This window comes from Arthrobotrys flagrans, assembly GCF_004000055.1.
Source record: "Arthrobotrys flagrans strain CBS H-5679 chromosome Unknown unitig_1, whole genome shotgun sequence".
Taxonomy (NCBI): domain Eukaryota; kingdom Fungi; phylum Ascomycota; class Orbiliomycetes; order Orbiliales; family Orbiliaceae; genus Arthrobotrys; species Arthrobotrys flagrans.
In genome coordinates, this window is record NW_027137556.1 from 6,184,220 (window position 1) to 6,212,167 (window position 27,948).

At 45.7% G+C, this 27,948-nt stretch overlaps 6 protein-coding genes across 6 annotated transcripts; 4 read left to right on the forward strand and 2 right to left on the reverse strand.

Annotated features, from left to right (window-relative positions):
- Positions 1-9,849: 9,849 nt before the first annotated feature.
- DFL_009814 (uncharacterized protein) lies at positions 9,850-11,859 on the forward strand (the record flags this gene model as incomplete). The annotated part of the gene is made up of 4 exons (XM_067639757.1): positions 9,850-10,726; positions 10,801-11,508; positions 11,581-11,648; positions 11,725-11,859. 4 exons carry the CDS (start codon positions 9,850-9,852, stop codon positions 11,857-11,859), a joined length of 1,788 nt encoding a protein of 595 aa, XP_067487513.1.
- Positions 11,860-15,912: 4,053 nt separating this feature from the next.
- On the forward strand, positions 15,913-17,157 carry DFL_009815 (uncharacterized protein; the record flags this gene model as incomplete). The annotated part of the gene is made up of 4 exons (XM_067639758.1): positions 15,913-16,028; positions 16,089-16,583; positions 16,646-16,948; positions 17,013-17,157. The coding sequence occupies 4 exons, from the start codon at positions 15,913-15,915 to the stop codon at positions 17,155-17,157; spliced, it is 1,059 nt and encodes a 352-aa protein (XP_067487514.1).
- A 1,957-nt stretch (positions 17,158-19,114) lies between these two features.
- Positions 19,115-20,927, reverse strand: DFL_009816 (uncharacterized protein; the record flags this gene model as incomplete). The annotated part of the gene is made up of 14 exons (XM_067639759.1): positions 19,115-19,122; positions 19,202-19,231; positions 19,320-19,357; positions 19,430-19,546; positions 19,608-19,624; positions 19,691-19,727; positions 19,797-19,837; positions 19,904-19,952; positions 20,020-20,107; positions 20,196-20,473; positions 20,533-20,579; positions 20,645-20,703; positions 20,763-20,782; positions 20,863-20,927. The coding sequence occupies 14 exons, from the start codon at positions 20,925-20,927 to the stop codon at positions 19,115-19,117; spliced, it is 894 nt and encodes a 297-aa protein (XP_067487515.1).
- Positions 20,928-22,087: 1,160 nt separating this feature from the next.
- On the forward strand, positions 22,088-22,576 carry DFL_009817 (uncharacterized protein; the record flags this gene model as incomplete). Its single annotated transcript, XM_067639760.1, has 2 exons — positions 22,088-22,180; positions 22,277-22,576. 2 exons carry the CDS (start codon positions 22,088-22,090, stop codon positions 22,574-22,576), a joined length of 393 nt encoding a protein of 130 aa, XP_067487516.1.
- A 733-nt stretch (positions 22,577-23,309) lies between these two features.
- Positions 23,310-26,208, forward strand: DFL_009818 (uncharacterized protein; the record flags this gene model as incomplete). Its single annotated transcript, XM_067639761.1, has 5 exons — positions 23,310-23,441; positions 23,500-23,786; positions 23,841-25,050; positions 25,141-25,398; positions 25,456-26,208. The coding sequence occupies 5 exons, from the start codon at positions 23,310-23,312 to the stop codon at positions 26,206-26,208; spliced, it is 2,640 nt and encodes an 879-aa protein (XP_067487517.1).
- A 145-nt stretch (positions 26,209-26,353) lies between these two features.
- On the reverse strand, positions 26,354-27,775 carry DFL_009819 (uncharacterized protein; the record flags this gene model as incomplete). The annotated part of the gene is made up of 6 exons (XM_067639762.1): positions 26,354-26,428; positions 26,533-26,672; positions 26,747-26,803; positions 26,860-27,188; positions 27,272-27,440; positions 27,682-27,775. 6 exons carry the CDS (start codon positions 27,773-27,775, stop codon positions 26,354-26,356), a joined length of 864 nt encoding a protein of 287 aa, XP_067487518.1.
- Between the last annotated feature and the right edge of the window lie 173 nt (positions 27,776-27,948).

Genomic DNA, 27,948 nt, shown 5'->3' on the forward strand with positions numbered 1-27,948 from the left:
ACAAAGCCCAGCTGAGGCAAATATGTCAGCAAAGGCAAGTTTTTGTGTACATCGGAATATATATGCCGCCATTGCATTGAGTTTTTGGTCTTACTCCAACGGCAGTGGCCGATGATTGGTTGAGAGTTTACTCTAGCTATCGATGTCTACCGGGGTTACCGATGAAATGATGAGTCCTTGAGCCCGTTCTCGCAAGCAATCCTTTCGAAAGTCAAAGCCGTGCCCACCTCCCAACGGTACAACGGCATTGCAGACGGTATATGCGTCAAAGCTCCTAATCTCGTGACTCCTCCAAGTCAGCGCATTATCATGTAAAAGTTGTTGAGGTGTTACGTACGATGCCTCTCTATTTTGATAGCAAAGCCAACAGCTATGTATAGAAATATTAAGATTTGTAAGCGTAATATGACTTTCGTGCAGAAGTTGAAGGTTAATCCTAGTTCGCTATGTGCAATGCTGCAGGTTTGGGCAACCTGACAAGTCTGGACAAACCGAAAACGAAATCAGATGTTTTGTGAATAGGAACAATGAGAGTATCTCGTGAAGCAATTTTTCCGCTGGAGGGGTATTTTCTCGGGAAAGAATGACGATTGCGTCGCGGCCGCGGGTGAGGCATTCCTTGGGTCTCGTCGTCATGAGGTAACTACTAGCCTCGCCTCCAGAAACAATGCAGGCCCTTTTGCCGGTAATACCCTTGTAGGACATGGTAGGAATATTTGATAATGAAGTCAGGTCAGATTTCCAATCGCCTGCGATCGATATGCACAAATTGCTGCGTCTGTGGAAACCTACAATTAGTGGCAATTTCCTGGAAATCATTTCAGACGGCCACTTTGCAGAAGGCTGCATGATGTTAGGATTTGAATTCCAATCATTAGGGCAAGGTATTTCCTATCAATACTCCCTCCAGCCCAAGGAGTCCTTTCGCTTGCGCAGCTGGTGGGACGAAACGATCTTTTTGCCGTAAAGCGAGGGTTGCATTGCAATGTATTTGAAACGCCCAAGTTCAAAGTGGCCACCGGGATTTTTCCAGATCGCACCACGGGAATTTATATCGTACGAGTGCACGTAGACGTCTAGACACAAGGCGTCTAGACTATATATAGAATAGAAAAGGAAATATATCTCAGCCACCTCGTATACCTTTCCCCTGATGACAATCATATCAAGGGAATCTACGCAACAAAGCAATTACTTGCCGAATTTTGCGTAACAAGCGACTGGCCTCGTAGACTCGTTTCGTTGATTTACATACATACATACATACATACATACATACATACATACATACATACAGCATGTGACCTGGCAAAGGCGGTGCATCATCAGTTGAACATTTTGTTGAGAACAATGCAGCTATATTTCCCCGCTATACGCAAAGCCGTCCAAAGGTATCTGTAACAATACCCTGCTTCACAAAAAGATCATGCAGCTAATGCTAGGATTTCTGAGTTTCCGGGATTCTTGTGATACCGGAATGCAAGTTTCGCTAGATTTGCTCGTTGAGGGGAGCGAGACGAAGTTGAGCCACAGTGGACCGCAAAAGACCGAAAGCAAAAGAGGACACTGGTTTCTTGCCCATGATTTCCCCTAGATAGGAAAGGACTTTAACCGAGGATAAATGCTTGAATATCGTGCCAAAGCAGGAAATGAGGGAAAGGGAACAAAATTAAAAATGAGATGCTAGGAAAATATGCTCAATTGTGGGGGCTACTTTTCGAAAAGGGCCAGCTTCCAAAGGAGCTGTTTACCACGTGGGACAACTAATATCGCTAGGTTTGGGGACAATTAATATATTGAACACCAGGATCGAGGAACATGAGATACAAGGATCACTGTGGATCAAAAGAGCAATTTGATGATACATAGATTCTACAAACTTGAAAGATAGCATCTTCTTGGCAATTGAGCTGCCACGAATTCTTGTTGACGAGCGAGCCTCCGTACATGTACTGGCGATATCGATGAACACACTACAAAGGGAAACGCGGCTGATAATGTTGAGGGTTGTATTTTTAATATCGAAATCAGGTGAAGACGGGTGACGTTGTCTTTGTCGAGCCGAGCCGCATGTCTGGTCCACTCAAATGTTTGTTCTGACGTCTAGCTAAATATATCGACTTATGATCATCTGATGCTTCGTCTAACCCGATTAACACTATGGGTTCCTTTAACATCTTCTACTTCAGGATCCCAGGACCGTTCTGGTCAGCCCGTCTCAGAAGCATGCATTGATTGCTCGTAGATAGATAGCCTACTACCATTGTGAACGGGAAACGCCTTGTATACAAAAAAATGTGAGATCGATCGATTTCAGAGGATCATATGAACAAATGGACCCAGTCAAGGCATCTCGCGAAATTTCGAAATCGACCCCGCGACCCCCGATACGGCATGCACGAAGGGTAAGAAACATTCATTCGCATTTGTTTCACCATTTGTTTCTTCCGGGAGACTAAGCATGGCCGAAGACATTACAATCTCCCCAAAGGGTAAATTTGAAAGGGGAGTTTTATGGATATCTTGAGTGGCGTCACCCGGACCATTCGCATTACGGATCCTCCAGTAACAAAATGATCTGTTGCGGGTACCGGCCCTAGCCTTTTGAATGCATGCGTATCTTCGATCGGCTGAAACCTGACCCGTCTGCATGTCTGTTATAGGCCCACAGATGTTTCGACCAAGAATCACTGAAGGGGAGATTTTCCGATATTGCAGAGCTCCGGCAGAAGTATCGAAATTGTTCCTTTGCAACGTGATGCCGGTGACATGATTCTGGTCCCGCCAAAAGGCTGAAGCCGTGGATACCCCCACGCTTTTTTTATTCTTTGTTTTCTTTTTATGCCAGGTTCGTTCCTTCTGCTCGACCTCCCTGGCTTGCTAAATGCAGCTCAGAGCTGAGGTGTGACCCGGTTACAGCTACAGGCGGATATAATATCTCCAAATTTTATAGGTTTGGGGAATTTTGTTGGCGGGGAGGGATTTCGTCTTGCTTATGCAGTTTTTTGGTGCAAGTGACTCCGGAAGAAACCTCAAAAGCCCATGTCCAGGGGTTCCGTCTCCAACCTTGGTCGCATGACTTGCTTCGCGCTAATCTGTGCGAGCTACACAATAAGCCTGTGCGGTGGAATATTCCTTGGATATTCCGTAGTTCTCGGCAGCAGAATAAAGAACATATATCACAAAACGTCTGTTAGCATTTAATTCTGTCTCGAGGAACAATATTAAAAATCAGACTAGATGGTTGTATTGGATTCGTAAGACGAAAACGGGAGGTAGTTAGGTCCGTGCACGGGAACTAAACAGTTTAACATCTGGCAGACGATTCAATGCCTATTGTCTCAATGCAATGGGATCCTAGTGATATGTACATGATAGGCAAATATCGAACAATGATCGAGGTTTGAGAGAAGGGAGGAGAAAAGCAGTGAAAAAAATTTTAAAGATTGGTTTTTTTTTTCCTGGACTTTTCTAATGTACGCCACCAGGCTTCTTTGCTGGTTTCCTGGATGGAATACGTCTACGGGAAAATTTATGTAATGTCGGCTGCATGCATGCAAATGCATCCATCGACTCGAGGCATACATATGCACGCCCGCACGGGCATTTGGGTCGAGTTGGGCTCTTGGGCTCTTGAATTGCCATACCGGGAACAGCTCAATTGTTGTAGCTGTGCTATGTACGGAGTACATAGGTTCCCCGTATCACATTATCAACAATCGCCAGGCAGGCAGGGATTTTGCAGCACTTCCACGTGTTTTCTCCAAGCGGAGGTTGCTTCACCCGCAAATCGGCTAGGAGGCCAAATGGATCCGGCTGATTATAAGTAATACTAGGTCTAGACTAAATTGAACAAATTATGAGCGACATCAGATCCAGGTACCAGAAGTGAGTGTTTTACCAAGCTTAATCGGGGAGCAGTGCTGCGGTGGTTCTGCTGTTTCAGGTCCATTGTGTGCTCACCTCATAGTCAGGAACCCGAACGGTCGTACGGAAGGATAGTGAAATCCGAGCAGGAAAAAGGAAATTTTAGGTTCAGATTCCTGTCAGAACAGCGGGGAAATATTTTCGTATGAAAATCCTTTAGACAATCTACACGCAGGCGTCACAGTTTTTCAGGATAGAATTTAGTACGAATTTCACTATTGACGACAGAATCCGAATGGTGGGGAGGTGGACATTAAAACTGTAAGGGTAGGATAAAGTAGGAACGGGTATATTGAACCAATCAACTCTCTCTATGCGACCCAACCAGCCCATCCTCGTCTATAAATCCAACTCCGCAAAATTTGATATGAAAGACAAAGCAGTGTAAATGCAAGAAAAGGAACAAACTAAAATCGGAAAATGACGATGCACGGATGCCCTGGCGAGATGGTTAGCTACTTGACGACGATCCTCACGATTGATTAGTGTCGACAAGCTACCCCATGATAGACCCATGTCCAGCTAGCTGGGTGGGGGAAAAAGGTCAAAAAGAAGAAGAGAAGTATGAATGCAGATGAAAGAAAAGTTCTAAAAAGCAAACGAGACAAAATGGCTCCAGACAGGCTACGAGTGAAAACACCATCTCCCAATTGAAACTCCGGTCATAAGACTAATTTCATTAAACATTCCAATTATTCCTGCGCCGAATATGTTTCGAAGCAGGGTAGAGGATAATATCGAGGTTCATGTGAGGAACGCCCCAAAAGAAAATAAGGAAATGAAGAACTGCAACCAGTCGGTGTTGGGTCCAACAGAACAAGCCCGAGCTCGAAAGTAAGATCATAGAAGGATTAACGGAAATTGGGTGGTGGCCTCTTTATCGGAGCAAGAAAAAAAGGTGACTGAGCTTCGAATGTGATCCGAATATGTTTTTCGGGTGGTGATTCAGAAGCGATATCAGTGCGTAGTATGGCGGCGAGCTCGTGTGTGATGGTCTTGTCTGCCTAGGGCCCCGCAAACTCCGAGAAAGACCGCTGTCTTTGCTCAGATGGATGTGTTTGGTGGGCCTGTTCTCTTCCGGCTCAGGCAAATTCATTGGTAACCAGAATGGAAGTGGCTGCAGGGATCTCTGCGCGGCCTTACCGGGGCCTCGTCGCTGAAATCTTCGTCCTCATGATCGTGCATCCTGTTGTGGAAAGACAGTTTCGGACCAGTAAAAAAATTAGGATCAGCTTCAAAACTGCTAGCCAAACCCGTTCCCGCTAAATCGTGTCTACGGGAATTTAAGGATAATGAATCACGCCCGGCTGCCTATTTGGGGTAGAGTTTGTATGTTAGCTAGGACTGCGAGAATACAATGGTACCGAATACAAGTTAATCCGTAGACGGGCATGGGTTAATGAGGAAACCTACGACGCATTCTGCACAAGCCGTATTATTAACCCAGACCCAATTGCCACAATCATGCGAGTAAAAATTCTTGCATCGATACTTGTAGTAACCTGACGCCATCTTTGTGAATATGCAGAGTAGATATGATGAGGAAGATAAATATATAAAGATAGGGTCGACGTCGACTATGGTGTGAGACGATATATATATCGATGGTCTCTCGGTTCCCGGCACAGCAATCGTTTGGAGCTGGTTTTGGTTTTCTAGTGTGTAGAAAAGATGAAGTCCGTTTCCCGATTGTATCAAGCTAAAGCTTCTAGGCAATGTGTGGAAGTGTGCTCATATGTATTCCTCCCAGTACTCCGTGGGGGTGTAGTTTATATTTGCCTTTGGTGAAGAGAAGTGCCTATGAATGATTTTGATATCGTGCAAGTTCAAGAATGACGGGGTCCTCGGATCCTTTATAGATGCTGAACGAGCTAGCAGCAGCGAACAGGCTATGTGAGAGGAAAGTTCCGGCTAGTGGTAGAGCACGGTACAGGTACGTACGGCAGAGCACGGCGCAAGTGGAGATATAATTAACGCTGAATCCCTTGACAGGACCGTTTTCGAATTGGATCAAGCTAAATAAGACTCGAAGGCCAGACGAAATGCGAAGTGGGGCGAACCACCTGCACGTTATTATAATAATATATGTATTACATGACGTTTATGAGGCACTTGAACAGGTGAGATTCGAACTAGGTGCATTTGTCAAGGGCGGATTATGAACAGATGACTTCGTCCTACCTTTATTAAGACGGGCACTGTTCGTCTCATGTCCCTTCCGCTTTACAAGTATCCTTGCTGACTGAGCTACTCTACCCTCATCATCTGTGGTCGCATTGCATTTGGGGGTTGCTCACAGCTATTCTCTGCACGGGCAAGCTCCAGTTATGCACCCGAACGCCATATTATTAGAACGTACTTGCGTGTATGTAAGTGGGCGGGTCCCGTTCAGGCCTCATCCTCGCATCACCAGAAGAACCTTCCTCGACTTCCAGAAGCCAAATTATATGCTGTGCACGTGTTGCTTTCCCTATTCCATCCCTCATCTTTTGGCGCTTGTAGCGCAGTGGTCGTGTCTTTTTGGTCTTTTCTGCTGGTGCAGCCCACACAAGCCATGAATCTGTCAAAGCGCAGGAACCAAAAAAGCCCCACCGACTATCTCGATACATATATGTGGGTTCCGTACTGGTACCTAAGTCCGTTTCAAGTATGGACATGGTTGTGTGTTTCGTCGTTAGGTTTTTTCTTCTTCTTCTTCTTCTTCTCTGCTGGCCCTGGCAGACTCTTTTCATTTTAACCGAGGGAAATTGGGCTCGGCATATGGGGACATGGGCAAGCTCTTGTGCCTGACAACCAAGCGATATCCACATAAGCTCCTTCTTGACTTGAAGCAATTGCCCAAAGTTTGAAGCTAAATGATAAAAATATTATATTCTTATATTATACCTGCTGAACAGAACCGGTTCTGCAGTTAACAATTAACCCGGTGATTTGCACTACAGACCCTGCCCAGGAACCCCCATCCGTTGCTTTCGATGGCAAAACTGCGTGGGATGTACCTGTCTGGTTGCTGCATATGACCTGCAAAGCCTAAGCCGTCTATGGAAAAAAAAATTTCCACCACATCCTCGAAACAAGAGTATAGATGCAGGAAGCTTTATTTTCTTCGTTCCGGACATAGTTACCTATCTGGAGATAGCTCTAACTGTTAGTCGACAGCGCTCCGCAATCGCGACACCCTATCAAAATTAAATATATTCATTTCGATTTGCGAAACTTGGTTACATTGCTCAACTAATCTAGTTTCTATAATCGATTGCATCTTCATCATGCGCATAGAAGTAGGAGTTCCCGCAATGAAATTACGAAAAGCATTGCGATTGCCTAACTATTGGTAAGTATGCAAGTACATGTACATGTACAATTGTCCTGATGCTTTGAAAAAGAAATCCGAATTGCCTGTTCCTTTAGCAGCCTTCCCGGTTGGTTGGAGACGCTCCATGCTTTGTCGCTAGATTATAACAGCCAGAAACTCTTGGTGCCATACTTCGGATTAACCCCCCAGCTTCCCTCCCATGTGGACCCGGAACAACGACACCGATCTTACCAGGGTGTAGCAGTCAATCAGCTTGCGTGCATGGCTTGGGAGATCGGGAACACGATTACTAACCACAGACCTCCCATGATGCTGCTGATGATAGGATGAGATGTGTCCACCATCCAGAATATCGAAATGTGGCTCGGTAACCCCGATGCATGTGTGGCCGGGGCCCTCCAAGCCGCGATACGAAAAAAAAAAAAAAACTCCTTGTCAGAATTTAGTTCTGGGAACATACTATCGGACACACTGTTTTGGGTCGTTTCCAAATGAGCCGTCCCAACAGCGCAGAAGTGGTCCCCATGTGGGTCTCGATCAACGACAAGGAATATTCGGCATTTTCACCGCTAGTAATTGTAACCTGTCCATTGCCTGTCCCTTGCAGCATGCTTCATTTGTTTGCCAAATTTTCGTTTTATCCAGACGGTACGAAGTAGATATCTGACAATAAACAGACGGGAAATGAGGTCCCAGATTGGGACGCAAAGTGCTATCGATTGGACTACGATTCAGCTTGTTGACCTCGACGAACCCCCAAAGATGACAAGACCATCCCAACCGCCGCGTGAGATGAGAGTGTCGTTACCCGAGGCATTCCGGGTCTAAACATTAAGTTTAGAATCTGTACAAGTATATGTACATCTAACGGCTCCCGTTCCGGAAAATTCGACATCCGCCATGTTTGAAAAGGAGTTTACGCTTGCTACTTATCTTTCCTTGGAATCGATCGACTGTAGACTTCGATACGACCACAGTCCCTAACCCAATTTTATGCTGAAGGCCGTCTCCACGGGATGACAGTGGCGTGTACCGTGGATCTTGAACTGATGCTATGTGGCTTATAACCACCCATGCTAGCATGCTGCGGTTTGGACCCTTCGCTCGGACATTGGGGAACAACATTAGTTGCTAGTTGCAACAAAATGAAAGTGCGAGCTTTGTCAGAGTTACCTTTTGAAAAGTTCCATCGATGAGCTAGACGATATGCGGCTGCTTTATTAGATTGCTGCCTATATAGCCAAATCAAAGATGCATAATGTCGCACTGACTGTCTGACCTTAACTCTATTCTCGAGTATCTTCGTATTTACTCCGCAAATTGGTTGACATTACGGTTAGTTAAACTTACTGACGGATCTTTGAAAAATTGGTTTTCGTTTCGAATAATACTGCTTGCCTAGGTAGTTAGCTGCAGTTTTCGCATGTGGTGTGTTGCGTGGTCCTGCATGTCCACCCCTTCGGAGTAATAATGTGAAGGTATTATTTTAAATTAGGCCGCCGAATTCTGTCCTGTGATTATGAGGCTCAAAGACCTGGGACGTCTCCCGCGAAGGATTCTTCCGTTGGGACTGGAAAAGGGTTTCATGTCGAAAATGGCATTCGGCTCGTTACGCTGCTTACCCGCGACATGTTTAAACCCAAACGTCGGCTTCGGCACGAAGCTAAAATTCGGATACATACCCGAGTCACACAGAGATGTCATCTCGTTTCTGTTTACGGAGTAATATCGCCTGCGAAAATCCGAACCTAGATGGGTAAACCATTCTCGCCAAGATCCCAAATTTCCATGGCTTTGGGGCTTTTGGTGGGTTTCTCCCGAATCGAATTCCAGTCGAAAGGCTCCTGAAGATTTCAGAAATTTTTGGGAACAATGGAGCGACTGGTACTGAGTGGCGCGGATTTAGGAAAACATTTGAACACAAGTTCGCACGCTCTGGCAGTATGGGTTACGGGATAGATTTCTTCAAGGGTTGGCTGGAACTATGCTCCGCAATGGAGAATGCACGCCTTATGGCTGACTAACGGCCTCTAGCTCTCCTCTACACATTGAATGACAATGAAGAATTCTTAAGAATTGCTCGTCGTGGCGATTACCTGGCCTAGGGAGCTGCATATGCGGAAATCCCAATCAAGATAGGCGACTGTGTGACCAGCCCTAGCTTTCCCGGTGACCCCGACTGGCTTGCGTGTTTAAGCTCCCTACCAATCACTCCAAGGCACTTGCTGTCTTGGGCTCGTGCGCTGGGGAACTTCCAGATCTCATGCAGCTGATTCGATACAATACATCTGCTGCAGCGCGATGACATGTTCAACAGAGGGGCACTCGTGTACGTTCTCCATATAAATCGTAGTCATTGGCCCTTACATTCAAGGAGAAAAATTTTCATCTTTTTTGAGGAGTATTATGAAAGTCTGCGGAGATTTAACGACCCGATATCACCAAGTTATTGAGCGGTAAATTGCATTGGCGATTGCGACCATAGTTATACTGAACGCGAACACTGCATACACCTTCCTATACAACCCGCTTAGCTGAATTGCGAACATCGACAAATCTAGACCGCTCTGCGGCAAGGAAGAAAAAATAAAAAATAAAAAATAAAAATGAGAGGGTGGTTCAAATCAAAGAAAAATGGCGAGAACCCACCAGGACTTGGAATTATTTCCTACGCTAGTAGTAGTTCCTCAAGTTCAGACGACGAAGAGATAGCTATAGAGCCCCCTGTGGGTGTTAACGTGTACGACATGGAGCCCGAACCAAGCAATCCTGACAATGGCTTTCTCAGAACCCCGTTACTCAATAAAAGCCCGAAATCTCCGGAAGTGACTGAACAGACCCCGCTCCTATCACAAAGCAATTCTTCAATAGAGGCTCCAAATTTGCACTATAATCACAATGATCCAAGGTCTCCTTTGTTCCCCGACACTGGTGTTTTCTCTCGGATACCGGCTGCACCTTCCAGCCCTCTTCTCAGCACGATCAGAGCTCAGAATTCGACATATTGCAAGGATTCCGAAATATCAGCTGCTGGAGAATCCATAATTCTTCTCAAAAATGCGGCGCCTGTAATAGTAGCCTACGTCTTACAGGCTTCAATTCAAGCAGTTTCAGTCCTCATAGTCGGTAGACTATCCCCAGCTGCGCTGTCAGTATCCGCGTTTTGCTACATGTTCGCCACTTGCACGGCGTTGATGGTAGCTCTTGGTGGCACAACTGCGCTTGATACTCTAGCTTCTTCCTCATTTACTGGGTCCAAGAATAAAACCGATCTTGGGGTATTACTTCAAAGAGCATTTGTGGTGTTGGGAACGTTATATGTACCTCTAGCAGCGCTCTGGTGGTTCACGGGTCCTTTTTTCGACTTACTTGGGCAGGAGGACTACATTGTACAAGATGGGCCGGCGTTTTTGGGATGGCTGATACCAGGGGGTTTGGGATATGTTTATTTTGAGTGTTTGAAGAAGTACCTGCAGGCACAAGGTAGGCAATTATGAATATCATGAAGTTCAATAATCTACCCGAGTATTATAACCACATAATTGACTTCTATATAGGCATTATGAAGGCTGGAACTTACGTCGTAATGATTACTGTACCCCTCAACATCCTCCTTCAATATCTTTTCATCTACACCTTCGATTTCGGTGTTAACGGCGCCGCTATGGCGACTTCGATAACCTACTGGCTCAGCTTTTTCCTCCTTTGCCTGTACTCCAAGTACATCGCAGGTTACGAAAGCTGGGGAGGTTGGACCACTACGTGCCTCAATAACACAACGACTTTCCTCCGCCTCGCAATTCTAGGCACTATAATGGTGGGAACTGAATACTGGGCTTTCGAAATCGTTGCCATAATAGCTGGGAGATTGGGCCAAATCCCGCTAGCAGCACAAGCCGTTGTAATGACGACAGATGGAGTTCTTGGCACCATTCCGTTCGGTATTGGAATAGCCGCTTCTGTGAGAGTCGGGAATCTCTTGGGGGCTGGGGACGCACGAGGGGCAAGCAGGGCGGCTAATGTAGCGGCTGGCTTGGCTCTAACCATGGGAGTTATTGTATTGATTGTGCTGCTCGTAGTCAAAGATTTCTACGCTAAGCTTTTCAATAATGACGAGGAAGTCGTTAAGTTGACAGCTGAGGTTATGCCGTGGGTTGCTCTATTCCAGATTGCAGACGGCTTAAATGGAAGCTGCGGTGGGAGCTTGAGGGGTATGGGAAGGCAACATGTTGGCGCCGGTGTGAATATTGTGACCTATTACTTCGGTACGTAATTAAGGTTTAGGAAGGATAAACTAGTTCGATTTATGTTGCTGACTAGTTATACGTTCGAAACAGTTGCATTGCCGGTAGGTATCTGGCTTGCGTATGATGGTTGGGGCCTTGTAGGCCTTTGGGTCGGACAGGTAAGGAATTTCCCAAGGCTTGGATATACTTCTATACAGCAGAACAGGCGATGTACTGACTAAATGACAAATTTAGTGTTTGGCACTTTATGGAATTGGAATTTGCGAGTGGGCATTAGTCTACTTCTCAGATTGGGATGCTCAAGTCACCAATGCACTGGATCGACTAGACGATACAGACAGGACAGAGATTGGAGAGGCACGACAATGACGTAATGACCAATGTTTAATGTACTATATAGATATTGCCATTTAGTTGGAAGTGGGCTATAGACTGAGAAATAGCTGCTGGATTTTAGTTTTTATTTATGATTTTTCTAATGCTTATATCTTCGATCTACCTTTTCAGCTGCTATGGAGACTCTTTGTGCAGTTGATGGGTCTGGGCATCGTGGTTCATAAGATCCTACGCTTTGGCGGAGGTGTTGTATTGTATTTGGGCACTGTTTACGTCTATACTAACATGACCACTCCAAATGTAACCAAGCCCCCTTCATACCTAGTCTCGGGCCATGTGGACAGTATGGAACCTCGAATCAATAGGTTGGGTGGTACCCTTGCCTACCTTGCAGTATCTGTTCCGGGGCTAGCGGCTGTCTATTTGCAAACGTTTACGGATGGAGGCTTTTGTGATCACGACAACTCTTTGTCAATGGCAGCTAAAAGTGATACAAAAGTATATTGAACATAAATATTTCGTAATCGAAGGGGCGTTTGCCAGGCAATTGAACAAATTCAGTGGAATAAATTTGAAATAGAGGTTCTAGTGTTGGGTTTTCAGGGATTAAATGCGTTGCATTTACTTCTAGGGTGTCTACTGCGATAGGAGACTTTTGTTTCGGAAGCTGTATTCAACATTTTTATCCCAAACTGCTGACACGCGATTCTATAACTCGTATGTATCCCCCCTAGCCTAGATACAAGGTGGGTGCTAATCACCCGGTACTCCGTACTAGTACTAGTAGAACCTAAAGCCGACTCTACTAACCCCTTCGCCATTGAGTTAAGTCTCGGATCAACATAATACCAAACAATTAGAGCTCCAGTTAACGAAAGTTTCCTTCTCTCACTGAGTATTTGGTTAAAACCTTCCTTATCTTTGAGTACATTCTCGCCAAAGGATTGATCCTTAATCTGGTATCGCATGTTCGTAAGCGGACTGGGTCTGCAGAGGCATTCGACGAGGTACCAGAAGTCGGTAGCGACAACCAACCGCATAGTGACAGATTCGTTGGATATAACGGCACTAGAGGAGGCTGTGAACGATGATAGATAGCGGCTTTGTGATTGTAGTGACTCTCGCAGAATTTCCTTGCGTTTTGGAGGAACCACGGTACGCACGTGCCGCATTTCTTCGACAATTACAGAAATCTCAGCGATTTCTGAGCTAGGATCTTGCTTTCAACAACTAGGGAACGGTTGTGGGGTGATTCCGGACCGAAGTATACACCAACGGCAGCTCTAGCATCCTGTGTTCCAGTTCCTATGCAGACACCCTTGGTGTATATCAAAATTGAGCGGCAAGGGTTCACCGGGTGTATGATGAGGTTGCGGTGACTCGGATTGATGTTGGTAAGGCCTGAGTTTGCGTGGTCCCCTATCCAGACCAATCCACAGTCCTTACAGGGATACAGCTCAAGTTCAGCCGGCGGTGTCGGCCCTGGAGGGTCGTAGTAGTCTCGGATAAGATTTCTTGTGGCCTTATGTCCGAGAACTTATTCGTCCCATTGGGGGACGAAACGTGCTTCGCTGCCCTTGAGGACATAGGATATTTGTTCCAAGTTTTTTCGAAGTTTGCGCATGCCCGCTCAGTCTTTCCAGGGCTTCCAGCCACAACCGCTCCGGATTGATTAAGTCTGCGGGCTCGTGCTGTTGGGATGTATCAGACATCTTTAGTTGAGCTGCCTGGAGGGGGTGATTGGTAGATTTGAGGATGGGAATGAATCGCTTTTGCAGATGGTCTTGCTTGCAATATCCCCATTACGTATTGTCTGATAGAAAAGGCATTATAAAGTCGTAATATGGTAACGATATTGAAGTCGGCATCGGCCCCAAGGAACGTTTATGATATGGTTCTTCCAGCTTGAGAAGACTTGCGTATCTGATTTCAGAACAGGTATGTGTACCGACTTAGGTATGTTAACAGAGATAGGTATTTGCAAGATCTAAAAGCTATAGTCTCGAGGACAGTGCCTACATAGGAGCTCAGGTAGTTATGAGACTAGCAGTTGGTCATGAGACCGAGTCGCCGGTCTGTTGCTATCGTGTTGAGAATTGTATTGAGGTTGAGATCGAAAATGTCAATCGCGTCAATTGGGAGACTAACCTAGGCCTGTGTGGTCTCGTATCCAAACACACTAACCTCGAGACATATCGCACAGATCTGAACCTGAAAAATTACTGGCGATAGCTTAGCTACCTGGACTTGTGAACTTCACGACCGGGGCGTCTAGAACCCATATGAATCCCAATTCCTAGTTGTCAGCCAGATTCGGGCCATAAAGGTGAATTGGTATCCTCGTCCTCCTATAACACTTTACTAACATCGCATCGTGGCTTAACTGGTTCAGATTCTCAATCGATCAGACCATTATATAACATATCATCGTATGAAACAAGATCCGAGATAGTGTGCAATGTACGCGTGACAAGATACATACCAGCGCTGTACAGCGTAGGGCGCAAAGCCAAATCTGGGCCGTCTGTGAAACAGTATTGCATTGGCTAGAGAAAGCATGAACCCCTAATCGAGCCGAATGAAAGTTTGAAGGGTTCTTCCTGTTTTCAGCGGCTAGCTGTAGATCAAGTTGGCGTGACTATCGACATCATTTCATCGCCGGCGGCGCCAGAGGAACTGCTGGACTGGGATTACGTAGTGAGCCATGCAATGGTAGAGCTTAGCTGCTGGTCGCATGCTTGGCTCTCGCGTGAATTCACGGCACTCAAGGAGCTGACATGCAGGTTCGAAGAATTAGGTCCAATGAGGACGACGTCCTATTCCCATTGTTGCATCGCTGGATTCGAAGCAGCTATAACAGCGGTAGTTAAATGCATTGTGGGGTTTTAAGGTTTAGCTCTCTATGAGAACCGCTTCCATTGCTTCGCGGTCTAATTTTAAAAAGTGTGCCGCCTCTTTTTTATAATTATGTGCGTGTCGATTCCCCCTTTCTCAACTGGATTCAATTCTCGTAAATCTACCCTCGGAACCTCCTAGATCCAATCTCTAACCCGTTAGTGTATCCTTCTCACTCCGTTTCGAGTCTGGCGACAAGATCTGCGAAATTTGGTGTACCGGACTTGTCAGCTCGATATCAATCCAACCTTTCACAGCCCGACTTGGAAGCCAAAGCCGATGACACGCAACCAAAAATCTTAGCTTTGGAGTAATATCCGTTTCAGGGCTAGTTATAACTCGACTTTATCGACAAGATAACATTGATTTCAAACACCAGAGCTTAAGAAATTTTAAGCATCGCCCCACCCGCCCCAAGGCCACGTAAAATCGAAGACATAAAACCCTTGGGTCGCTGCGTAACAAAGGGACAAAAGCTTATTTCCTCCCTTACCTTCTCGAGTCAGCGCTAGTCTCGTGGGGTCCCTGCACTCTTTTTCTGGATATTTCGAGTTCGTCTGGGCCTTGTCCAAAAGACCTCTCTTTAGCTCTTTAGCCCAGTATATTACTCTCGCTTTCACCTCGAAAACCAGGTTCACCAAATTTTGTATCTACGGGATACCCGCGCCAGCCTTTCCCTCTTCCTTTTACCCCGGAAAGATTGCCATTGGACAGAAGTACCAGGTTAGATCATTATCCGCTTATCTCGACCCGAGCTGAAGCCCACATTAAACTTCGTCGACGGCCTCAGTCGCAAAATAATCCGGATCATATCGTCCGATATTCCAACAGCCGCCGAGGGGTATTGCATATTGATGCCTGCAGGAGACCAGTCGACATTCCCAGGGTCTGCTTCAGGTTTTTCCTTTCCGTCGAAGGGACCCTGCGAGAATTAAGCATAGCTTGCAGGTTGGACGACAAGTGGTCCTTGGAATTCCTGGACGGGGTCAAACGAAAACGACGGCAACGCATTTTGACAGGTACCTACAACAGCGGTCCCTTGTCTTAACGGGCTAAGAGCGAATATCTCCATAGCACGACTTGATATTAAAAGCCAGACCGGACGTCCTCGGGATACTTAACTCGAGAGGATAGTTCTTTCTTCAGATCTCATCTCATTTCCTCAGGGCGCCGAACCTTACATCTACTAAAATGAAGATCACTATCGACTTGGACAATGCATACACATATGCTGCGACGCAGTACTACTCCGTCAACCCTCGAAATAGAAAGTTCGTCTTTTTATTACCTGCCAGCTTGTTTTTAGTGTGAGTATCTCCTTCGATTATATTTCACTGTTAGCATGCTTACTAAGCGGTGGTGTCTAGATGGTTTATGTGGCTATTCGGGCCTTCCCACGAGACAGTCAAGTCTGCCCTTCCCAAAGTCTCAGTAAACTATCATCCAAACCGTCCTCCCCCATCGCCCTACAATGACACAAAGCTCGCCCTTCTCATCGAAACCCGGCCGATGGGCCATCTCGCCCCTCTATTGCTTCACATGATCACTATTGTCCCGCCGGATTGGAGGTTCCTCTTTATGGGAACAAACGAGTCGATATCCCACTTGAATTACTCACTACCCGTACAAGGGCATGAAAGGAACGGAAAGCTCGAACTTATGCTTATCCCAGAGAACATCTCTGTCGCCGGTCCAGAGGAAATCTCGCAGACGTTCACAAACCTCTGGTTCTACGAAGAAGTTCTCGGTGGTAACCGTGGCGTCGAGCATTTGCTAGTCTTCCAAACCGACAGCATCCTATGCGCCAACAGCGAGTTATCATTAAATGATTGGCTTCAGTACGATTGGGTCGGAGCCCCATGGTAAGTTATATATGACTGTCTTTCTTTTTCATTCATTGGATTTCGCTAATACAGGAAAACAGGAATCTCCAAGACAAATTTGGTGGTAATGGCGGCCTCTCCCTTCGCAAAATCTCAAAGATTAAACAAGTCCTCGAATTCCAAGAACGTATCCCTAAAACTGATCCCGAGGATCTCTGGCTTATCAAACGTATCGGCCTCCTCCCTGGGGCAAACATGGCGACACCGAGGCAGGAATCTGAATTCAGTGTTGAGAATGTATGGCATTCATCACCGATGGGATTCCATCTTGGCATGAGTGGGGAGAGATTGCCAGAGGGAATATGGGATAGAGAAGACAACAGGAAGAGGATTTACGAGTACTGGTATGTTTTACTCCCTTCTCGATGCCTACTGGATACGATTTTGCTAAAAGATTTATCGCGATAGCCCCGAAATCAAAATGATCATGAAAATGCGTCTTGAACGTGAAAGATGCACACAAGACGACATTGCCCGCTACAAAATGGACCATCCGAACGGAAAGCGTGAAATCACCGAAGATGCCTTCATCCCGGTTCCTTTCGGGTTTTGAGCGGCTTCCCGGGTACCCAATTGGCTTCCCATGAACACTGCACCGCCCTCACGCACGCACGAGTTTTGTGCCTCAAAAAAATAACCGGCATAAAGCAGTAAGATGGCTGGGGAGAAAATCTAGCCACTGTCGGCATGCAAGCAAGATCGCGTTATACTCCCTCTTTCATACCCCATTCTCCGAAAAATCACCACTGTCACCCTCGTAGTCATAAGTACGAGTGTGGCTCTTACTAGTAAATTCCGCTCGCCTTATTTGTTTTTCAGCTAACTATTTCCTATATTTGTATCATTTTCTACGGTTATGGCGTTTATCCTACAAAGTTTTTATGAGCAGCCGCTTTCTGTTAAGTTTCCTTGGTTATTCACAGGTTTTTTTTAGCTGGCTAAGGGCCAGTTCGGTTAGTCAGCAAGGACTCCTAGCTAAACTGCACGGACCATACCTAAGAGGGTGAACCTCGTCTACTGGTTCTTTTTATCCGGAATCCGTTTCCTATCTTGGAGGAGCATCTTCCACAGGTTAATTATTTTTCTTTCTTTGTTCGTTTTTATGATAATGGTCTTCGCTTGGTTGGGTTCTAATGTATACACGATGGCCATGGTGGTTAATGTACAAAAGAATAGAGAATTTTTCTTTCTGAATTCCATTATAGTCATGTCTGCATTGGAAGTATCTCGGTAGCTCCTGTGTAGCCTACAAGCAGTCTTCGTGATCGAACGTGGAGTTTAATCATATCTCGTTATCAGCCGCCACAATATGTAACCCATGGATCGAAATCGCATGCCAATATAACTACAAGACTCTGGGCATAAAAGTGATCGTCATTATCCCTCTACCTCATACACGCCGAGTTCTAGAATTATCTGTAATAACCGCAGATCATATAAAGAACCCTTGATATTTGTATGTCGAGGCTAAGCTAAACTGTCTGGATACCGGATAAAAACCAGCATCCTGCGCAAAAACAACTCGTGATCCCATTTTCGTACCTTAAGCTTCGGTTCAGCCACCCGACTCAACCTTTCCTTCTCAACCAGGGGAGGGTCCGGTCAATATATTACCGTGTGTGTTATTGCCATAACCTGGTTTACGGGATTAGGTTCTTGTTTTGTTCTCGCTTTTTGAAGGCTATTATATTGGGTGAGAAGGGCGCTTCTTTGCAGGTTTGCTGGTAGTAAGGTATATGGTATGTGCTAATACCTCATTGAGGGACGAGAAGTGAATTTAAACGGTTAAACCCTTGCGTTAATTTACTTTAAGTACTTTACCCTTGCCTGTGTTACGCAAGCTCGAAGTCTTGGTATAAATCTTTCCTTTTTTTATTATTCAGCCACCGAAGATTTAAGCTTTTTCTTTTTCCTCTTTCATACTTTTTTCTACGGAGTATATACCATGATGGACAGAATATGCATGCATCAAGAATATATTTATGTACCTATCGACTGAGCATTGGCGTTTACTTTTCGCCCCCTCTGGATTTGGGGGTGGTTTCAGAATGGTGGGGTTTTGAGATATGTTATCACAAGGTGGGTTGAGAGCACGTAGACACACTATGGCCTTCTTTCTTTTCGGAGTCGTGAAACGGCAGTTGCCATTTCGCCATTTGTAGTGGGCCTTGAGGAGGAAGTAGGTATTAGGATGTTTGACATTATGTGCGTCGGATAATGCTTTGACCAGTTAATTGTGAAGCAAGTAATCGTAATATGGACATGATTCATGGCCATCATCGAGTACCTTGTTTTCTTCTTCTTCTTTTTTTTCTTCCCTCTCTCCCGTAGCCGCTGATAGAGGTAACCTTATACGTAGCATACAAGTACAGTTCGCAGTTGAAAAACATGAAGAGAACCAAGACAATAATGGAAGGGGTGCTTTTGTGACCGGAGTGTCTCTCCGGATCTTTTACAAGAATAAGGGAAAGAACAAATCTGCAGACTTGAGGACCCAAGGAAAAGTTTTTTTAATCACCTGGAGGGAGGATTGTTTTTTTGTGGTTAGTAAGGGATCAGAGTTAGTGATGAGGGGTATACATTGTTCGGCGGCTTACCAAGGGCGTATGGATGAAGAATCTGGCCATCTAGTTGAGGTGTGATTTCAGTTAGTATACACTCTCACTTTCTTATTCTTCTTCCTTAGGGCATGGGAGGTTTTTTTGTTCAACTTACGATACAGTTCAGCCTCATTACTCGCAAGAAATACGTAACTATCGCAGACTCAATCAGTATACTCGATCGATTTATTTTTTCTGCGGAATATGAATAGGGTATTTTATCACCTTGGAGCGACCTCACTCGGCTGACCTGGACGCGCTAGCTGGGAATCTTCGCCGAAGCCTTCCATTTGTTCGGCGGGTCGACTAGCTGGTTGAAGAGGCGTGTGGACGGGCCCGGGACTGTAGGGCCGATGATTAACTGCACTGCATAACTCATTCTTTTTTAGGACAACTAGCTTACGCTACGGCGTTGACCCTCTATCATTCTCTATCAGCATTTTGCACTACGCAATAACAGCGGAGTCAACTATGGAATTTACTTACGATTCCTTTCTTGATGAGGTTCTTGGCTAGTGAGCGACTGTCGTGGTATACCAGCACTTAGCTTTGGGTTGGATCTGAGGACGATTGACGACCGAGGAGTACTTACGTGAAGCCGACAATAGCCCCCTTCGTCGAAGCATAGTCAATCTATCGCCATGCACTCAGCCTTTGACTCCGACAGCTCTTCCTTTCATCGTTTTGAGAAATCCTTACCATTGAGGAAGTACCGCGGAAGGTGACAACGGATGTCGAGTTTATGATACTAACTTATATATCAGCCCTGATTTCCTAGGTTATTTCTTTGAAGAGGTTACTTGGCTTTTGCTAACCTTGATCCTCTGTGCATATGTGGCAGAGCATACTTGGTGATAGCAAACATCTGCAAGATATTGGCCTGGAAGGTCGACTCAACGACATCTATATTCTCCGCGCGCATCAGCAACCTTTACCTCCTCATGTGAGATGTTACAAATCCATCCCTATAACGAATATATAATATACCCACCCAAATCAATCTTCTCGAAATCTTTTTCAATTTCCTGCTTCCCAGCATTATTGACTAAAACGTCAATCCTGCCATATTCCTTAATGTGGAAATCAATGACAGTATTGCAGTTCTTCCAATTAGCCAAATCGAACGGAATGAGCAGACATTTGCGCTTTTCCTTCTCGACGAGGGTTTTTGTTTCATTGGCATCGGCTTCTTCGTCGACGAGGTAGACGATGCTGATGTCGGCTCCTTCACGGGCCATGAGGACGGCGATGGAGCGGCCGATGCCGGAACTATATATCATCATACAATCAGTTGGATACGGGTTAGTAAATGCTAGAAGGCTACTGACTCTCCACCGGTGATTAGGACTTTCTTGCCGCCTAGCTTTCCGACGCCCTATAGGTTCGCCGTATATCAATTAAAATACATATACTTTTGTACAGTAGGTTCAACTTATATACCCAGTATTCGTAGAGCTTCCCGCCAGGTCCTTCGAGGCGGCTGACCTCTGGCTTGGGGTCTAGTATTTGTTAATACGAATATCATTCGTTCGATATGAATGGGCATATGGACACTGACGAGGCATATCCTTTTGGCTTCTATATATATTATCTATGAGTTATAATTGGAATGTTCTTTAAGATAATATAATATTATCCAGAAGGGCTACGACACATACCCCGGAAGATCCTGAGAATGAGCAGGAATCCCACCTCCAAAGCCCTTATGTTGGTCAGCAGACATGATGACCGAAGTGGTTTTGAATGTGGTGTATCCAGCTGATTCAGATGTATGGAATAATCGATGAGGTTTTGTTTTAGAGATAATGTGACGGGTCAATTGAGTACGAATGATATCGATAGTAAAGACAGGATTCAAAGGAGTTTGAAACCGTAATGGCATATTTTATAGACGATTTACTGACTGTCCATACAATTATTCTATTAGGAGCAGTCTCCGATATAACAAAAATCAACGCATTTTGGCCGCACCGACGTCATCATGATGATGCTGCCCGCGTTGGCTAAATTATATCGTTCAATTACCTATGTCGGCTCATATTATTAGATCACAGTTATGTAACGGCTGTTCTCGTGCGGTAAGCTTATAAGAAGATCAATCCAATTGGGGTTTGATAAAATTGGATTTATAACAGTATGGCTAATAGGGTGAAGTAGATTTGAACTGTTGCATGTTGCATTATTCGCCCCAGAAGGAACCTTGGGTATGGGTTTTATGTATGCGCATTTCTGGTGCCTGGCATGCTGTATAATAGTACTAATAACATCCCCACAAGTAGATGATTGGATCCTTGAACTAAAATCCTATACTCTGTATATGTACCAAGTTACTCCTCAGATGATTCGAGGACTGAAGCCTGGAATGCATCTTTGGGAAAAAGCTGCAGGTACAACTGGCAGTTGTGTTGTCGTCCGCCAGCCTCCCCTTTTCGGCGACAGCGACAGGCACAGCACAATTAGAACATGCCGAGGCTCCAGTTATTCAATCTGACCGGCCTTCTCTCCTTCCCGTCGAAAAACGCCTCCTCTTTTTTCCTCTTCTTCTACATCTTACTCGAACCTCAAACTTCAAGGCGCTATCAAGGATCACTATCGCATCGTTGACGTCGTTGTCGCACTTTTGGTCACATCGATATCTCATACTAGATACTCAAACAGTCTGCCATCTGACCATTTGGCGACCAGCGAGAAAAAAGCTTCCAGGCCGTCCCTGCATACAAACTAACCCAGTCTCTGTTTTGTGCGGTCGCGTTTTTCTTCTCGAACCGTCCACCGATCGCAAGGACCCTCCTCTCTCATACGGAGCCCACACGCCCCTACAATATCCTTCCGTCAATCGAAAAGAGAAAGGAAAAGGAAAGGAAAAAGAGGAAACCAATTAAAATGGATCAAATCTCAGGCCTTCTCAAAGAATTCGGTGTTGGTGGGAGCCACAAGGGCAAAGGCAAAGGCAGGGCGGGGAACAATCAGATGGTGGTAAGGTTCCTATTCTTGTCGCAGTCGCATTGCTTTTTGCCTCGAATAATCGTCGCAACAATGGCAATAGTATTAAATTGCTAATGCGAGTATTAGGGAACGGCTGGGAAATACATCTTCACCGCCATAATTGTCCCGTGGATCTTTTCTCGTGTTATGAAACCGCTGCGTGTATACGCTCGCACCTTCCTGGCTAGACACATGAAGCGCGGCATGCGCGAAAGCGGCAAAAAGTCTATGAGAGTCCTCGTTTGTGGGACACTGCTCAAGCATCTCGACACTCTGACACGGAAAGAAACATTATTCGCTTTTTGGTTCGCCCTGCTGGTCTTCTTGAAGAGCGTCATGCCGCATTTTAGACTCGCCATGAAGACTCTGATGAGGAGAATGAGATAGACACGTGCGTGCCTACTCCGACTGACTGACCCTTTTTATGAAGTCAGTCTTTAATGACTATGAAAAAGAAGGATGTATAACGGGTCCCACGGAGTTCGAGAATTGCGACGAGTTTCTTTTTTAGATCTTGAATGGGTTTTGATATTATATTTTCGGGATTTTTGCTTTACTACGTTTGCTTACCCGGGCACGGCCTTTCGTTACACATACTTCTCGCATTATTACATGTAAGATAGCTCTTTCTTCTATGCAAGATATTTGCATTTCCACTTTGTTTTTCATTTCGGATTTGGAAACATCGGGCGCTACGACAGCTGGATTCCTGTTAGCAAGTTTAATAAAGTCTCTTTTTATATCTTCTCCTTCTCCATCTCCTTACTTCATATGATTTATACTCTGGATCCATAGGATCATATATTATCAGTTCTTCATACTGCTAGGTCAGGTCAGATCATGTTAGGTTGCAATGGTGCTTTGAAGATGTTGCTGAAGCGTCCTCGACGTTATCGTCATTCCTTTACCGTTTTCCTTCGTCCGGATTTCAACTTCCATCCGCATATTTACTTCCGAATCAACTTCATCGCCTCCATTCCTCCTACCCGCGTCTGGATCTGGTTATCCTTTCTATCACCTTGACCTTTTCTCCACATACCTCCCCCCACTGTTCGCCTCCCCCTACACTCATTTGAATATTCACCGACATCTACATGACTAGCTGGAGCTATCTATCAAGATGTTTGTTCGATTCCTCCACCCGGACGGCGTCGAGATTGAAAAGGAGCTCACCAACTATCCTTTTATCCACGATGCTGGCTTCAAGTATCATCCAGGTCAATCATCTCGTTTTGATACCAAGGCGGTTCTTGTAAGTATATATACCTTCTCATCATACTCGACGATATCTTATAGCTGACATATATAAGGAGCATTGTGAACTTCTAAACTGCTTCTCAGAGGCACTCGATAACGTTGCAAGCAAAGCTCCGCTCACCTACCAGCGAGCTCACTTCACTAGCCATGAGTGCCCACTCATCCTCGCGGCTGCGGAACGCAGCGAGCGAAGACTACTTGGCCATGTGCTCAAGTTCATCGAAGCAAAGTACGGTGCTCATATCAAAATGCATCAGCATCAGCTCGACCATCTTTTGAGAAATGGAGCTACCTTGGCTCTCACGAAACGAGCAATTAGCTTGATGCCTGTGCCGTACATGTAAGTTATCGGTTTTCCTGTTGGAGACACGTTCTCTTCTAACATACTTGGTAGTGATATTGCAATATTGCAATACTGCCATATGCTCTCTCCGCTGGCCTACATTGATGACATCACCAGAAATATCAACCGTCTTCACGGCAAGGCCGATGCTCGATATGAAGATCCACTTTCCATATCAGCTGTTCCTTTCCCGCTCTCAAAACTCCTGAGCCTTCATAGCAGGCAAGAGAAAGAACCGAGCAACGGAGCTACCGGGCCTAGGAACTTCGATTTGGAGCCACTTAGCGGCCGATATCCTGAACCAGATTACCTTCACTGGCCTAAAGGGGGCCCTATAACCGAAGGGCACACCCGGCTCCTTGACGGACTTCCCGAGCGTATGGAGTGTACTCTCTGCGCTCGAGATATCTACTTCACACAAGATAAAGGAGAGACTTGGTTCTCGTTTCTCGAAGGGGAATTTGTTCTTTGTAGGTTTTGTGGGTGCTCGAACTCCCTCTCAACACTGAGGTGGATGTCACTCCGCGATGATATGGTTTCTCTGCACGCTGCGATAGAATGCTATCGAGACCCTGAGGGTAAGAAACCACGAGAGTTTCCAGATATGCCTGGGCAACATACTCTCGGTCCATTCCATGGACAAAATTCCATTGATAGGGTACTTAGGCACTCTATCGGTGATCACGACTGGAGTAAGATATTGGAGATATTGGAGTATAAGTTGGGGTATGAGGGAGATTGGAATGAGTTGATGAAATTGGTTAAAGTTATCGATGCTGAACTTCCTTCTACGAATTTGTACGACCATGTTATGACATCGGAATCTAGGACCTTCTGGCAAGACCTGGTCACCAGATACAAGTCGACCATCAACACGGTGACAACGGTTGACTTTACAACATCGGTTGCCAATCTGCGCAATTTCATAGCAAGCGTCAAGCATTTATACGATATCTCGAAAGATGCTGTACCCGAAGTCGCAAATGCGGGTCTCATTTCGCAAACTCTCAATTACTTTAGGGCCGGCAAGAAGGAAGACGGTACCCACAACCCCCTTCCTCAAGGAATCGGACTCAAATACGAAAGATTCATGAAACTCAAAGCGAAATATCCAGACCGGCCTCTCCTCCCTACTATCGCAATCGAATTAGTCTGGCGCACCCACCTCCTCTACCCAGCCTACTACAACCGCTGGTGTCTTGAAATCCTCAGCTGTCAAATCGACCACTCCTTTGACAAACCCGAAAAGTACACCTCGGAGGTTCTGACCAAACGCTATGAAATCACCACCCATCTATGGTGGAAGGAGTATTCCGAAGAATACATCTCACCGACGACTGACTGGATCTAGCACTTCACCACCTCAAACACATACTCGACTAACATCATCCCTCCTTTCACTCGCGCAAACCTCACCACCGTCGAAGAGGAACGTACTAAACGCCCATATTGGGCATGGGATCATTCCCCTGCCGTCCACCTCCTTGATTTAGTCGAACAAGCCGAACTCTACCACACCCTCTTTCCAACTCCACTCTACCGCCTCCTAATAACCACAAAGCTCGTCTTCGACATTTACACCGCATCTTCAAAACATAACCCCGCCGCCGTCCCAATACGGGACCCCAAAACTTCACCTTTAGACACCTACCTCGACCTCCACTAGGACGACACCTTCGAAAACTACCTAACCATCATAACCACCCAACCCCATCTCACCGACCTCTTCATTGACCAAATAAACCTCACAACACTCTGCATCGACATCCTCTTCTCTCACCTCTCCTCCCCACCAACAGACATAGCTCACATCTTCCAACCGCGCGACGCAGAAAACGATACCGGTGAAATCCTCTACGAAAAGCGTCTCCTGATGTGGCTCTGCATCCGCCATTCACCGCTCCTTCAACCGGGAGCTAACGGTGGGAGACGAAATATCATCCTCCCATTGATGAAATCACGCCATTTCAGCGGCAAAATGAAATTTAGAGTCGAAATTTCACCGGCGGACATGGCTACTGCCAGAGTTATTGATTTCCTTGAAACTCACTATTTAGGTGCCATTCAGCAGATTGTTAGGATTTGTGATCCATCGATCGCGGATTACACCCCGCGTTTTTCTAACAATTCTACGACAGAAGTATCAGAGACGACCAGCGTAAATGGTAGCTCGTGGTCTCGTAGTAGCAAGGGAAGATACTCGGAACCTGATCCCAAGGAAGGAATGAGGATGCGCCCGTTTCATGATCCAGTTGAAGAGGAACAGATGAAGATTGCACTTGGACCAAATCGCTATGTCAGATTATTCGAGGATACCAATGAGTACGGGTTTTGGACGATGAAGCATTGGGGGCTCGCTGGACATTGGGTTCGTGATATGTTCAAGAAGAAGGATTTCGAGAGGAAGAAATCTTTTTAAGGTGGTATCTTTCCCTTACTTTTTACTTTTCTCAAGATTATTCATTCTTAGCCGGGACTAGGTACATCTTGAGTATTGTTATGCACTTATGATGATTCTTTATTACGAAAATGCCCCCAAGTCCCCAACAGGCCATGAAAAATGCCTACGCCTGTTTCCTCTTCTCCTCCCACAACCCCTTCAACTTCGAAATCCCAAACTGCTTCATCATGAATGAATCCTATGTGTATACGTGACCATTAATAAAATCCTCTTCGTTTCCCCCAAAATAAACCAGCTTTTCAAAAAAACCTCTCCGCCGCCGTAGAAAAAGGTGAAACTCACAAAAATCCACTTAGGGAAAAAAGCATCCAAAGCCCACGCTCTCCACGCAAAATACCCTTCCCATATCCAAGAACTGCTGTGTCGTCTCGTTAACTGAGCTACGACGTTTTTGGCGTATACCTCGGGAGGAATCGAGTTTTCTGATGTCCGTCTCACATATTAGCTATTTTGCACCAGCTTGGGAAGGAAGAGGGAGAGGTCGATAAAAACTTACTCTGCGAATACTGTACCCTCTTCGCAAAAAAATCCTTAATAGGCAAATAATACGAATCTACCCCTCAAATCAGCACACCCAAACCCCCCGAAAAGAACCAATCGAGTACCCACCACCAGGCAACTCCCTCTCCACCCTCGCCAACTGCGTCCTAACCCCTCCGGTGACAACATTAATAACCTCAACCCCGAAAGCCTTCATCTCCACTCTCAACGTATTGCAATAAGCATGTATAGCCGCTTTACTAGCTCCATAACTAGCCCCGAAGGCATAAGGCATTACAGCTGCCAAACTTCCTATCATTACTATTTTCCCTTGAGCGTTGATTATTAGGGGCGCCAAGGATTGGGTTACGGCTATTACGCCGAAGACGTTGGTTTCGAACATATCTCTGACTTCGGAGATGGAGAGGTCGAGGGCCGGCATCGTGTAGTTTCTCCCTCTATTGCACCAACAGGGAGAAAAAAACAGGTTGATACATGTTATCAAGATATTTGATGTTTGTGGGAAGTAGTCAACACGTACGCATTATTTATGAGGATGTCGAGTTTTCCGTTTGCGAGAGATTCGACTTGGGATTTACAAGAAGCGATGGATTCGGGTTTTGTGACGTCGAGGGGGAGGAGTTCGATGCCGAGTTTTGAGAGGGGTTCGAGAGTTTCGGTACGGCGGGCGGTGGCGAAGACCCTGTAGCCTGTATATTCGTTCGGTATGTTGATTAATTTCTCGTTTGCCAAAGTATCTCGGGGTATATGGAAATGACATGGTGTCATAATACGGCATGGGTTAAGTTTCGCCGTCAGCGAGCGATGTTACACAAATATCCTATGCCCCCCGACATGTGTTGAAAACGTGGTATTCTTTTTCCTCCAGGCCCGCCAGAAACGGACGTTGGATGCGGCGGCGGAGCGTGGGGAGATGTCATTGGGTTTTACCTTTACGATGGAATTCTTCAGCCAGGGAGCCGCCGATGCCGCCGACGCCGGCACCGGTGATTAGGACTGTCTTTCGAGTATCTTGTTCTACCATTTTCAATCGATGAAGTCGGGAGGGTCCAGAAGAGGAGGGGAATCGATGGGCAAGTTTTAGCGAGTTCGAGGGGTTCCGAGCGGAGGGTAAAAAATGGATGGCTTTCGATCGTCTTGAATATACGGCACAGTATTATTTCCAAAGTTCTCAAAGTAACTTCCTACCCGGAGATT